The sequence below is a fragment of the Symphodus melops genome (assembly GCF_947650265.1).
Source record: "Symphodus melops genome assembly, chromosome: 13".
In the NCBI taxonomy this organism is placed as follows: domain Eukaryota; kingdom Metazoa; phylum Chordata; class Actinopteri; order Labriformes; family Labridae; genus Symphodus; species Symphodus melops.
Window position 1 is genome coordinate 20,707,482 of NC_136703.1, and position 14,771 is coordinate 20,722,252.

At 41.8% G+C, this 14,771-nt stretch overlaps 1 protein-coding gene across 3 annotated transcripts in view; it reads left to right on the forward strand.

The window, feature by feature from the left end:
* The window catches only part of scube3 (signal peptide, CUB domain, EGF-like 3), a 75,380-nt gene that overhangs the window by 20,139 nt on the left and 40,470 nt on the right, over positions 1–14,771 (forward strand). For all 3 annotated transcript variants that reach the window (XM_079358599.1, XM_079358598.1, XM_079358600.1), the window contains exons 3-4: positions 2,006–2,131; positions 10,754–10,888. In XM_079358599.1, coding sequence (XP_079214725.1) covers positions 2,006–2,131; positions 10,754–10,888 — 261 coding nt within the window. The remainder of the gene's footprint in view (positions 1–2,005; positions 2,132–10,753; positions 10,889–14,771) is intronic.

Genomic DNA, 14,771 nt, shown 5'->3' on the forward strand with positions numbered 1-14,771 from the left:
AATTAACAGATCTCTTTCACTAGCAGAGGGTGCTATATGGATTACATCATCACAATAAATCTGTACATATCTATCTATCTCTTTAGATTTTATAGATCTAAGAAAGAGATCAGCCAATATATACAGTAGGTTTAAAAAAAAAAAAAAGTAGTAGTTATTTGTTCAATATTGTTTTGTTCAAAGTGGATCTTGTGATTATTGGTGGTTTTATGGTAGTATGGGATTATGGAAGTATTATTAAACATAGTGTTTTATTTTTGCCTGAATTTTTGTTTTCTAAACAATAAATAATCATTGTTTGTTTATGATAAATTATATAAACATGTAAACATCAGGGACATCGACAAAGCTATTCAATTGAGTCCATCTTTTACATTTCAGCTTTAGGATTCAAAGATTTTATGTGGAACATTTTAAAAAGCAAAAATTAGGGACAAAAACTTCACGTTTACTTTGGAAGACCTGGGTAAGCTTAAAAAAAAGACAAATTAAAGCAGTTGAATGAAAACTACTGTGTGCTGGGTGTTTGAGGTTTAAACAAAGAGGTGAACAGAGATGTTTGATAGTGTGCCCTGATCGAGGAATGACAGGGATGTGTGGGAAGAGAAGAAGCTGGGAGCAGGAGAGTGTTTCTTTGTTTAAGTCCCATCCCTCTGCTGTCACATCTTATTTAGAGCACGGTGAGACAGCCTCAAAGAGGGGCTCAGCGGCTGGGATCATCGGGCCTAAATGGGCCAGTAAGTGCTGGTTTGAAGTGCACTGAGATCTCAATCCTCGATCTTTTGGGTTTCTTCAGCACGGACCCTCACCCATCATCGTAACTGTAACAGACAACTCCACTCAGGCTGTCACACCAATCTGCAGCCTCTCTTTATCTTCCTGCTTCTGCTCTCTTACGTTTCGTTTCTTCAGTTTTAAATCACTTTCGAGTCATCTCTGATGGTCAATATTCTCTCTTAGGTATGATCCTTCATGTCAATAATGTCTAAATAATGTCTTATTCTTTGGCTCGTGCTTAAACGGACATTTTGTTCTTAAAGATATATTATCTTAAAAATAGCCACAAATATCAACAATGACTTCATGCTCTGGATCTTAGTATAAAAAATTTAGTACCTCGAACTGGATAAAAACTCAGTTTCAGAGGCTTTTGAGTTCTGCCAACAACAAAAATTCCTGAGAGAAAAAGCAATGTCTTGGCAGAAAAACAGTTCAAATTATAGGATATTAAATATGGCGGAAAAACTTGGCCATCAGCTTCAGTATTTAAAAACAAAACAATAATAGAGAAGCTCTGGAACAAACACACGTGACATCGCTACCAGGTGAGGTACCTTCTCTTTGGGCTTGTGCCTAAATCCCTGTTAATGAAAGCTGTGATCAAAGGGGAAACAAACAGAACAATCTGATTTCCTATGCTGCTTCTAACATGCCTATTTCATCACCGATTTATTATTATTTTTTTTTTTTTTGAAGTAATATTTTGACATTTAAAGAAACGTGCATCTTGTTGCTGTTAACATGAAAACAGAACCATCTCTTCTCTATGTGCAGACATACTGTACCAACTACTATCACACTGGGTGTTTGCTAATTATCACATTTTCCCTAGCTGCAAAATTCATATAAAAAAAGTCTAAAAATGTAACATATCAGGGGGGTTATGTGTTACTTCCTGCCGTTTCATCATCACCTTGAGGTGACTAACTAATAAACTAATAAGTAAGACTGAGAAAATCTTTTCATCTTGATTAAAGGCATCCATATTCTATAATAATAGAATCATGATGTAATATAATAATTATGTATTAACAATAATCAATAAACTGATTAACTGTTCATGCCCATGAAAGTGCTTCACAAAACACACCAGATAAAAACTTTGGCAAGTTACAAAATTATAAATAAGAATGAATTTAATAGATTATAGCCGAACATTAAGCTTTTGCTCCTAATGTGCCTCCAATTATTAAATGATCTCAAATGTGTGTGTTTGTCTTTGCAGATGTCGACGAGTGTGCGACTGAATACAACGGCGGCTGTGTCCACGAGTGCATCAACATTCCAGGAAATTACAGGTGCACATGCTATGATGGCTTCCGCTTGGCACATGATGGGCACAATTGTCTAGGTGAGTGTGTGACGTTTGGGAGTGTGTGTGTGTGTTATTTTTTTTTATTTTTTATTTTTTCTCCCTTGACATTTTCTTCAGCTGACTTAATTATGCAGGAAAACCTCGTTATATGAGGCACTTTGTCAGGCGAACATGTACATTAAACTGCATGTGTCCAACTCCGGCTGACATTACCCATGTGGCTGCATAAATTCCTCTCTCTGCATGTCTAATGTCACATCATAGATGGTAATGTATGTTCCAGACTGCTGCATTAGATATTAGCTGTACCCTCATTTAACATAGCAGGTAGCCTCTGAATCTGTTTTCACTTCGAAAAGAAGTCTCACGAACAGAATTGAATTTACGAGGCACTTGACCCTGCGCTGCGAGCTCTGAGTGAGCCGTCAGTTGGCCGTGCTTTCCCATGGTTTAATATTTCACCAGTGTGCCATTCATATTACCCTCGTCGAGAATGTATTACGCTTAAAAGGTTATGAAATGAAGGGGGGGAAAAAACCATTGCTCTTGAGTACTGCTAAACAAAGACATCGACCCCTCTCAACCCATGCTCCCTCTCAAGCTCCTTCTCCGTCATACACCCGTCTTGCCATTGTAGTTTTTAAAACCCCCGAGCCAGACCCTGCTGCTACTCAGAATTCATCTGCCTCTTGGTTTGAACCTCCACATGCTACATTTCACTTGACATCAAGGCTGGCTTTATCTGCTGCGAGTTTGCTGTATGTGTGAGTAACGGACAACTTGCTGCAGAGGAGTTTTCACGTTCAGGTGAAGCGATGACAGGAAAACTTATCAGCACTTAATGATTCACTTTACCAGGGCGTCTGCATGCAGGTACAGGGCAAACATGTTTATATCAGACCCAGATTATCTTGATGAATAGGGATTAAGAAACAGTGGAATGGAAAACACATCTTAAAATCGATAATGAACCTGTTCTGACTTGAGGCTGCCCTCTTTCTTTCTCTTCCTCTCACTGTGTTTTTCCCTCTTTCTTGTCTCCCTGGCTCTTTGCTCTCTTCCTCGTTTATGTGTTCCCTCGTATCTACCGTTTAAAGCGACGCTATTTTCCGAGCCATTTAGCAACAGCGTTCAGCTGGGCGTGGATCATTTGCTTTGCCGCGGATCAGCTCCTGCCTTTCGTGCAGGTGTGTAATTGCGACATATGCTCGTGTGGCTGCTGCTGCGGCTTCACACAGAGTCGCATCCATCGAAACCTCCGATTAAAATCTGCCAGAGGATGCAAAACGGAGAGCGCAGGATTCAGCTTTGTCCCCTTCTGCCATGTTTGATTTTGATGGACTGCATGCAAGAGGGCAGAAAGGGCTCAGTGAATCTCGCCATGGCAAAGGCGGCATTAAGACACACCGGATGATATGTATGTATTGCTGTCAAGCAAAAATCCAACTCTTGCCCTAAGACCTGAAAGAAGTCCTTAGACTTCTTTTTCTCAAAAACTTAACTCAAGCTAATACCCCCGCTCTGCTCTGCTAAGGAAATAATCCCCAGCACAAACACAAGAAAGGAGAGGAAGAGGTATAAGCGAGGTTTCATGTTAAGGCCCCCAGCTTCCTCTTCCAGGTTTAAGCTCCTTTTTGGCCCCTGAGAAAAAAAGATTAGTCCCCTTGGCCCTGGAGTGGAGAGCCTAAGCAGCTGGTTCCCAGACAAGGTCAGACCCTCAGAGCCCCTTATAGACCAGATGTGCCTGAGGCTGCACAGAAGGAGCCGTTCACCTGATCCTTAAAAGTTCACATTGAGTTTGGAGTCTGGGATCTTTAAGTTTCTTCTCTTTGGACTTACCCCATGTTGTTTTTCTATAACGCTCTGGTGATTTTGTTTTATTTTCCTCTACTTGTAATGCTGTACAAACTCTCATCTGTGTCCGTAACTTCCTGCTCCCAGCCCCTTCAGGCTTGTCTTCAGTCTGTAGGCAGCGGTGAGTGTGACTGTCAGTTCAGGGACACAAGCGATGCCTGCGCGCACGTCTCTGTCGACGTCTTCTTTTTGTGCTTGCATCCACACGTGCCACACGGCTCCTTGTAATTGGATGTGTTGGCAGCATAATGACATTGGGCGGTGGCAGGAGGCGGCGGAGCGTGAAGCAGAACGCTGCCTAGCCCGCCTCACTGGGGACGCTCTGGTTTCTGAGGTCTGCCCCACACTCCCCGAAGATGTCAGGGAGTCAGCAAGGTGGAAGCAATGCAATATCACAGCACGCTGCCTCTGTCTGTGCAGACTGAGATGTCACTCACTGTATAATTTACCTCACAGGGAACTATTGTACTCCCTCAAAAGTCCGTGAGGAGAAGAAATGAAGCATTTAAGAAGTTGATTATGTCTTTTATAACTGTCATGGCTTGTACCTTGCAAAGGTGAGGGAGGCCTTGTATTTAATCCCCACACCTACCATATAGCGAAGCTGTAAAGGATTTTCAGAGTCTTTGGAAAAACAGAGGAATCAATGTCAATATAATCCAAAACACACATCCTCTTTAGAATGAAAACCAGATGCAGGAAGGCTATTAGTTCCCCACTGTAGCACCGCCGACCCCACATTTATGACCTGTGTGTTTTGTTTGAGGTCCTACAGAAACCAGAATTCCCTCTTATCATTGCTAGTTCGTTAAACCCACTCAAGTAGCTTCATATCATAAACATCTGCACAAATATCCCCCTTCGCTGCAGCCACAAATGACCACATTTCACTGCTTTTGGGAGCAAAAAAGGCGAAGATAATCATATTTCTTATGCTCTCGTAAAGTGGAAATGGCACGAACGCATGCGGCCCGAGTGCGACTCCCGAGGAGAGACTAAAGAAGATGTGGAAAGAGACGGAACATGTGGGACGGAGTGACACGGGACGTCCATTTAAAAGTGTTTGTCTTTGCATCGTTTGTGTGTATTCATCATGCCTGGATCTGTTAGTCAAAGGGCAAATTTAGGGAGGTTGGTCCGCCACTCCCTCAACTCAACAGGCCACGTTCCTTTGATATCCATTGATCAACGCTGATTTGGTTTGTATTGATTCAGCAAAGCTCAATTCCCTGTGCAATCTATAGGGAAATTCATGCCCTTTTACTTTAACCTTGCCCACAGATGTATCATAATCTATAACATAGAAGCAATGACATTAAAGCTGTGAAATGAGACCCAAATATCAGCTCCAAGTACCAACTCATACTTTACTGCAACACTAAATGTGTTTTTGCTGATGTTTGGAACTGCGTAGTGACATTTGAACATAGAGAATGTCTCCGAAAACTCTTCATTAGTCATCTAAAGCAGAGTCTCCTGGCTGAGCTTTTGTCCCCCGCTGATGCGATCCTTTGGGATCGTGTTGCAGGGTTTGCTCATCAAACAGGAGGTTTCAGACTGATGTATTATTGACCAGGTCCTGAAGGGAGAAAGTGGTCATCAAAGAGCGTCACGCTGGTTTCCTCCACAGCTTTTGCTCCGCTCTTAAATGCATTTAAAGTGTATTGCCACTCTTTCAAGGCAGCGATGATAACCCCTGCACTCTTGACTTTTGCAGAAAATGATTGATTCGTGACTTAAGAATGTGCTTTAAAACCATCTCTTAAATCCTGCATTGTAGAATTGATTTAAGAGGATGACGACCTGGTAACTCTGCAACAATGAGATTAAGAGGACATCAAACCACGACATGCAAAGATTAAACATCGAAACATTGAATCGAGTTTGGACAGGAGAGTCTCACCACAGTTCAGAGGAGCGTTGCTGGAGTGATGAGTTAAGGAACGGATTTAAGATTGATGCTTTAACCGCCTTCTAAAGACTATATCAACACACTCTGTCTCCCTCTCTGCTCTCAGGATTGTTCAGTCCCACTCACCATGAAATGAACAATTCCAGCTGAGCCCACTGGCAGGGCTTTGGGGGAAACTCAAGCCTGAGATTGGGTTTTTGGATGGAAGCAGCAGGCAGCATGTAGCAGTCAGAGGACAGTGCGGGGTCTCTTGTGTCTTCGCCAAAAGGGGGTCAACCTCAAACACTTAGCCTGCTTTTTCTTCTAGTGTAGTGGGAGCAGAAATTAACATTTTGCTTGATCGTAAGTTTAATTTTTCCATTTAAGAAAGAAGTCAGTGAGACACTGGATGTGGAATTCAAGTCTGTGCTTGTTTACCAAAATGGTTACCATGGAAACTTACCCGGAGAAGTCTGATCTAAATCAAAGATGTGTTAGTTTTGTTTATGCAATATAAAAAATCTCGCCTTGTTGCTGACTTAATGATGACACTAAACAGATTTTATTCAAGCTTGCTGAGCAGATGTGACTCAGTCAGCTGAGCGTTTCCGGCAGGCAAGAAGAGCTGGAACTAATCAAATGTTCAAAGGCAAATACTGGAAGTGTTTTCATCCATCAATTATCAGTTTGCAAATGTCACCCGCTTTCCTTTGATTTAACAGAGTGTGTGTTCTGCAGATGAAAGATCAGGACTTCCTGCTACATATCACTTTATACAACCTCACCTGACATCTGTCGCACACTGTGCCTGAATGTTTGTTCATATAAAGCACACTTTAGCAATCTGTCTGTGTACTCTGTGTGTCCTTTCTGGCTTATTTCAAACCTGGTGTCTTGCTCCTTCATTCAGGGGGTTAAAGAAATGTGCTGAGTCATTGATGAAGAGGTAATCCTCCATCTTTTTTGAAAATAAGAAAGGATCTTGTTTGAGTCACTGACGCCTGATCATCCACCAAAGCAACACAGTCAGCCTCTGCGGTGCCCCAGCTGTTTTGCTGCCTTTCACTGCACATGGCTCCTATTTGCTTCCTTATTAAAGAGTGTGTTCCTCTTCCACTTCTGTAAATGAAATGCCCAAAGAGACCAGTGTCAGTCCACTCACCTCCTTGTCTCCGGTCCATTCTGGCCACAGAGACAGATGGATGCAGGTAGAGCTTTGACAGCAGCAGTCTCTCACTCCCCCCCCCCCCCCCCCCCCCCCCCCCCTTAAATAAAAATGAAAACTCTTGGTCAGCATTAAATACCCCAAAGTTGCTGAACTGAAAAAAAAGAAGAAGCTGGGCAGAATAGTTCAGCATCTCTTTAAAGTACGAGTTCAGGAGTTCCTGTAAGGCAACCACCATGTTTATGTGGCTGTAAAGCTCTGCACAAGGCCAAATGTTATATATACAGTCAAGGCTATCTGAGAAACCAGTGGACATGGCCTTCGCAAACACAACCAATCTCTTAATCTCTCTCCGTTTGAACTTTCTCCTGCCCTGCGCCTCCCTGAGAGAAGAAGGGATAAAGCAGGGACATGTCTCATTTTCCAGAAGTGAGGCAGTCCTTTTAAGTTGATTAGACATTTTTTTTCCCATCCTCTCAAGAGAATTAAAAAAAAGAAAAAAAAGAAAGTGTTTTAGGTCCAAATAACATGAGCACTTGTCCGGGCTATGCCAGAGCCCCCCTTTCAGCCTGGAAATATTTGCTTTGGACGCCAGCCTTAACCAGCACACAACACAGGCAATTATGGGAACTATTTAAACGGCAGAGATCTCCTGACAGGCAACGCCTCATTTGGAAAGATGAAGGAATCAGGAAATGAAACTTTCATCGATGCGCTGAGGGTACGGAGAGAGAATTCCCCCCGGCCCTCTGTGGCTGGTTGCATTTCTCAGGAGCATTATTTGCATGCGTCGGGAACTGTTCGATGTTGTATTTGTGGAGCTACATCTCAGAATTTTGGAGGGTTCAGTTCACCAAAAGAGAAAAAGAGATAGACGGAGACTTTGTGTGTGTTAGCAGGTTTTCCCGTTTCCCCGTTTGATTTGTGGAGTTTGGGTATTTGGTGCGTATCAGTTTATCTGCAAAGGTGCAGCTGGAGGTTGCTGGCAGCTTTCGTCAGCTCAGAGGTCTTCTCTCCATTGCTGCCACTTGCAAGATTGGGAAAAAAGACCATGAGTTCGACACCAAGGCTGCCGCAACATCAAATTAAAGCCTGGCCAACTGTTTTTTTTTCCCCCCAAACTTGTCCTCCCTTGACTCCAACTTAGATGAAATGTTAACTTTACTGGAGAGTTGTTTTTTTTTCTGCAAGTGCTCTGCTTCACCTGGCTGCAGAGTGATGCTTTTCCAAGCGACCTCAGCTGACATGACACGTTGTTTTTAGAGGAAAGAGACCGTTTTACTGATGGAATGTGGGAAGAGGACAGCAGAACTGGCTGACAGACAAGGGTCATGAGTGCTACCTGTCACTGACCTACTTATCCGCTCCACCACAGAGGGATCTGGCTCGCCAGGTGCCACTTTGTGAGTGCACTCACGCACGCTCACATGTGTGTGTTTATGCATTTGGTGAATCCATGTTTCCTGCATTTCAGTGTGGAAAAAAAAAGAAGAAGAAAGAAGACGGAGCCAGAGAAGTTTAATTTCAAACTGTGTCGGGCTAAGAATTCCCCAGAAAGGAAACTTAATCTCTAGGAATTCTCAGACTGGACAAATAGACAGTAAATTAGTTTCACATGACGGTTTATTAAAAAAACGTCTTGTGTATACAGCAGATTATTGATGCATCGAGCAGAAGGGTGGATAAGGTTCCAGTGTGGTCAGTAGAGAGGGACGAAGCCCAGGTCTCCGGGGTAAGAGGGAATATAGAGAGTCACCTCCAGAGTCACAGTGTAGTCACGCACAGGGGAGGCTGGGGCCACTAAGCTCTGCTGCATCCCAGACAAGAGCTGTCGTATTGTATACATGTATTTAAAATAAACAAACGCATAAAACTTATGTGTAGATGTTCCACCGCTTTTCATTTGCTTTTTTTTGTGGAGTCACAAAAAGTGAGGGCCTTTTTTTAGAAGAGAGCAGCTGGAAGTTCCTCGTTCATTATCAGTGGATATGAAGTCAGCAGCTCTTGTTTGTGGTCCATTTCCTTTCTTGTCCAAAGGCAGGATGGGGCCTCAAGCGACACCTTTCGAAAGGCTTTTGAGATTGATTCTCATGGTCGCTTGCTACCTCCAACCCCCCCATGTCATATACTCTGTCCTCTTTCCATCCCTACATTTCCTTTCCCCCCTCCGCCTTCTCGTCTTCCCCACCTCCTTCCTCCCTCTCCCTGCATTCCTCTTGTCATGGGGCTGACAGACACTCGTCATCAGCAGGTACTCTGGCCCAGGTGGATCAGGTTTCCCTCTTGTCAGGGGTTTGTGCTGCATGTGCACATTTATGGCTTAGTGCTGCACAGTTGGAGGTTTTCAGTGCGACTCTGGTGTGCTGCCAGGTCAGATAACTATTAAGAAAGGCTTAAGACCCAGCTGAGGACACACTCGTCTGGCTTTTAACGACGAGCAAATACTCATTTGTTATTACTTCTGATTATTCACTATAAGCCGTCTCTGTTTGACTTTTGATTTGGCTTTAAGGCAGTTGAAATAAGGCCGGTTTTTAAAAGTTGTATGCTCAGATTTAGTGGTTTCATGTAACAGTACATTAACTAAAGTATTAAAACTGCTTGCCAGATATCTATTTCCATTCAGTGCTAACAGATTATAATGTTCATCATATTTCCTACAATCAAAACAACATATTTTCCTTTAAAGTCCATTTCGGTGCAGGATATTTACTTAATCAAGTGTTTATATAATGCCATTTAACATATTTAAGGAATTTAAACCCTCCTTAAAAATCTTAAAGCGAAGGTACTGCCTTAAAACCTACGCTTTAATCCCAGACTTTATTGTGTTGTTTTAATGGGGGTGTTTGTTTGGCAGTTTTTGACCTTTTTCAGGCTGCCAAGATCCTGAAGCTTTCCTGGTTCAACCAAAGGTGTGACACAAGCGTCACATTCAGGAGCCATCAATTTCACAAAGCATGTGAATGACTTGTGAAATGTTTTATGAGGGTGAAATGTTAAGGTATTCCTGCATCTCTTTGCTGATGATAACATTGTATTTCACTGTGAAAGCACTTTTCCCTGGCACACCAACAAATCTGCTGAATTAATTTTCACCTGTTCTATCTCAGGTTAGTTTAAAACGTTTGTTGTCAGCTTGTTGCTGCCACTCTCCAGCTCTTCCTGGACCATGGAGGTTTGCTATACACACACACACACACATATATATATATATATATATATATATATATATATATATATATATATATATATATATATATATATATATAGACACACACAACTTAGCTGTTGTCCTACAGATTAGAAACAGTCTCACTGACTCATAACAATGCGTGAATTCCTTCCACACACCACTGTACTCAAATCAGTTCAGACAGCTGTCAAAAACACCATGGATGAGTTCTTCTATGGCCCTTCTGACCTCTGATTAACATTGTACATAATTGGTGGACATAACCTTTTGTTTTATGTCATGACAGGTTTTTATCTTGTTTTCTTGAGACAACGAAACAATTACCTTGTCATCTTGAGATAAAGACATCAGAATGAGTTGCGAGCACTGCCGTTCTTGGCTTCCGTGTGTTCCTATCGTCTCTGTGTGATGTTGATATACAGCTTCTTGTCCTTTAAATGGGTCATGACTTGATCCCAGAAAACCTTCAGCCAAACAGTAATCTGTGTCGTATTTGTTCTGTCTTGAAGTGATCTTATTAATTCTGGTTTTATGCTTCTTGTCTCCCGGCAGATGTGGATGAGTGCTCAGAAGGCAACGGCGGATGCCAGCAGATTTGTGTCAACATGATGGGCAGCTACGAGTGCCGCTGCAGAGAAGGATTCCTCCTGAGTGACAACCAGCACACTTGCATTCAAAGGCCTAAAGGTTAATCATGCATGCGCGCAAACACACACACACCCACACACACACACACACACACACACACTTTGGTAAATATTGAGACACACATTGTTCATTGAGGGTGCTTTGGCTTTAGGTTGTGTATTACTATAGTGTTGAAAATGATGCCGTTTTATTTAAATACAATAAGTTCATTTGAATTTCCAGACTTTTTTTTTTAAGATTTACTTTTGGGGCTTTTTGCCTTTTTATTGATAGGACAGTGGATAGAGTAGGACATCGTGAGAGAGAGAGAGTGGGGAATGACATGCAAGAAAGGAGGCACAGGTTGGACTTGAACCCGGGTCGTCCGCTTGGCCTCCGTACATGGTGCGTGACCTACCTGCTGGGCCATCTGCGCCTCATGTCCAGACAATTTAAAAATATTTGATGAGTTGTGCAGATTCTAACAGTGAATGGGATTGGCCTCAACACGCCTACTACTAAAAGGTGAGTGTCTTCAGTCTGAAGAGGGGTAGAGAAAAAATGGGTATAAATCTCTTTGTTTTTTTCCTCCACACCCTGTCAAATCGAACCAATCTAGAGCTTGCAGCATTTTAAGGTATTGCTGGTATGAGAGTGGCCCTTCAGGGGGACTGTGAGCAGAGAAAACAATTAGAGGAGTAGCCTGGGGCAGACACACCTCTTGTTTATAGAGCATTCCTGTGGGATGGAGACGTGACAGCAGAAGGTAGAGAGCCAACCTGATCTCAGGCTTCGTCATCAGACTCGGGCGCTCTGCACACATACATTCATTTATAACGTCACTGCACTTACAGTTAAGTAAGCTGTCAGGAAACTATCTCTGTTATGTATATTGTCTGGGGTTTTTTAAGTCTCTATAAAAAGACATCACAGTGGTTGTAGTTTGTAACTGTTCCTTATCTTTGCCAGATTGATTTCTCTTTAAATGAAGCTCTGTATTATCTGCATGCATCCCTTAGTTGTGTAATAAGTCCAGTTCAGTTTAGGCCTTTATTGTCCTTAGAAGGGACATTTGATTTACAGCAGTGGACAAAAACACAAGTTAGTTAATTTTTGTACAGTTTCAAATATTTTTTTGTTTTATCTGTTTTATCTGGACTGCTGTAAAGAGTTCTAGTTCAGGTTTCCAATTATACAACCAAGGACTTTTTAATGAAAAGGATCAAGGCTGAACAACAAAACTGATATTTGATTAGAGGCTTCTGTCGGGAGTGTTTAACTGGTTATAAAACTAAAATTAAAATTGACGCCTTTACGGTATTTGACCTAATAATGAAACAAGACCATCACAGAATGATTGCTTGTTTTTATGTTGTTATAAGTGAAGCTGTACACTACTGCAACCAGATAGGAAGCAAACAGAACAAGTGTTTCTCTGTAAAACTTGAAACTTGATGACACATTTTTATCAAAAATCAGTAGTTATGCATGTGTACCTATGGGAAAGGTGAACAAAGCGAGATAAGATAGAGAGGGTGCAGAAGTTCACCGCAGAGAGTTGCTCACTGACACTTTTCAACATCATATTCTGTTTTACAAAGGATGATCAAATGTTTCTGATTTATTAGTGGAAAAAAACCCAGATAATAGTCATACCTCTTGGTGTTTCCAATAGCAACAGTTTACTGACAGCTCAGTGCTGGTTTTGTTTGGTGATGGAGTTTAGTTGTCAAGTTTGTTGGTGAGATACTCACCGGAGGATGTGAAAATGCTGCAAATTGTTATGCAAGACTGCTTACCTTCTGTCGAAAGTGCCACGAAGAGTTAGCTATCTTTTAGCGAACATTTAGCTTTTCAGTTTGTTTGTTTTTTCATTCATGTCAAAAGAGCATGCGAGGCTAATCAACCTCCACTTCGAAGATAAAGGCCTCATGTGCTTATGTGTAATCTGCCGTTAAGCTACAGAGGCTAACATGTTTTTAAATGTGTCGTTTTCGTGTTAAGAAAAAGTGTTCAGCCGCACTAAGAGTTCAGAACCAAGAGACAGAAGAGAAATCTGTGTCACCAGCTCTCTGAAGACTTTGTTACTGACACAGTCTGCAAAGAGTTACTTTGGTTCGACTATCTGAATCCCATTCCAGTATCAGTTATGGCTTGTAAAAAATGTGTCCAATGTTTACTTTGGTATGAATGGGCTGATAGAAACGGCCACAACTTGCACTTGCATTTACTTCTCCCATTTTAGTGAATAGGCTCAGGCTCATATTATGAAGATTTTGTCTGCCCGCAAAGATGCTTAACCAATTAAATTACAGAACTCTTAGTCTGTACAAAAAAAAAAAAATTCCTCTGGAGAACTACAACGTTGGGGGGCGCCATCTTTGTGGACGCCTGAATTGTTTTCAAAGTCGTGCATGAGTCAAAACTAAATCATTTTCTCAGCAGACACTGTTCTGGTTTGGTTTTTAACTTTTAGCAGACACAGTTTGCTGCGTCATTTTAGGTCTTGGAGGAATTTACTGCAAAATTTAAATATTCCCCCTGTACATCTGTGTTTTGCTGCTTGTCATTTTTACGATGACCAATGCATCTACAGTATTTTGTCACTGGGTGTATTTCTCCATCACTCAGAAAAGCAACATTAGAGAAAATGAACAGCTGTTATCACTATCAACAAACACATTAATTTCAGCAGTAATTATCCAGCTGTCTATTGGTTCCTCAGCTCAGTCAGTTTGGGGCTGAGGCAACATCAGTGTTGTGGATCTGTTTGTTGTGCTTCTAATTCAGAGAGCTCGACGACACGAAGGATCTGTGAGTCTCCAGTTCTCTGTCCTCCTCTTCTGCCCTCTCTCTCTTTTCTTAGATAACTGCTCACGCTGGGAGTCATTTGGCCGAGATGTTCCTTAGTCCCCCGGACGGTGAACTGAGGATCTTGGACGTCTGGTTTATGAGATCAGTCTGGCCTAGTGAACTGTCAATGTTTACATTTCATAAACGCAGTGTTATTTGAGTGGAGTGAAGAGCTGGATCATGTGTTTCAAAGCACCACTACTTTATCAGTGCTGTCAGATGCAGTCTGTGAGCACCCGGCCGAGTCTCTCTTTCACTTCCTCTCCTTCCTTTCTTCCTTTCTTTCTTTCTTTCTTTCTTTCTTTCTTTCTTTCTTTCTTTCTTTCTTTCTTTCTTTCTTTCTTTCTTTCTTTCTTTCTTTCTTTCTTTCTTTCTTTCTTTCTTTCTTTCTTTCTTTCTTTCTTTCTTTCTTTCTTTCTTTCTTTCTTTCTTTCTTTCTTTCTTTCTTTAAAAATGCCTTCAGTTCCTGTTAATCTTCAATTTTCATGCTAATTTAGTCTTTATTGTTTCCAGATGAGACACATTTGGATCAAAGATTAAAGCAGCTATAAATCTTTAAACTTCCTTCAAACATCAGATAGCTTCCCTATCATTGTTTTATTACTTTTAAAAGACTAACCGACGGAAGAGCGGCTCATCTGCTTATTATTACTGCTCTTTTTACAACCGTGTGTGTCTGCAGGAAAGTAGAAGCGGTGAGGAATTGACTTGGTGGGTTATTGGCCAATAACACTTGCAAATATTGCTCCCTTCTTGGATGAATTGTTACGCATAAGTTGCAGAGGAAAAACAAAAAAATCCCTGAAAGTGTAAACTGATCGGATCTTGTCATTGAGTCGATTTTATTCATCCCTTTATCCATTCTGCCGGGGCTCCTCTTGAAGAGCGAAGCCTGGGGGGCAGTTTGCTCATGAGCTTTATTGTTCTCATTAATAAGACATCAGCTTTTCATTTCTTTCGTTAATGGGTCAGGTGTTCCCTCGGCAGCTTCTGCGAGTCTTTCCGGGGACAGTGGAGAGCTGGTCACTGCACAGTCTTTGGCGCTAACAGCCTGTTTTCCCCTGCTGGTAGGAAGCCCTTGTTTAGCAGT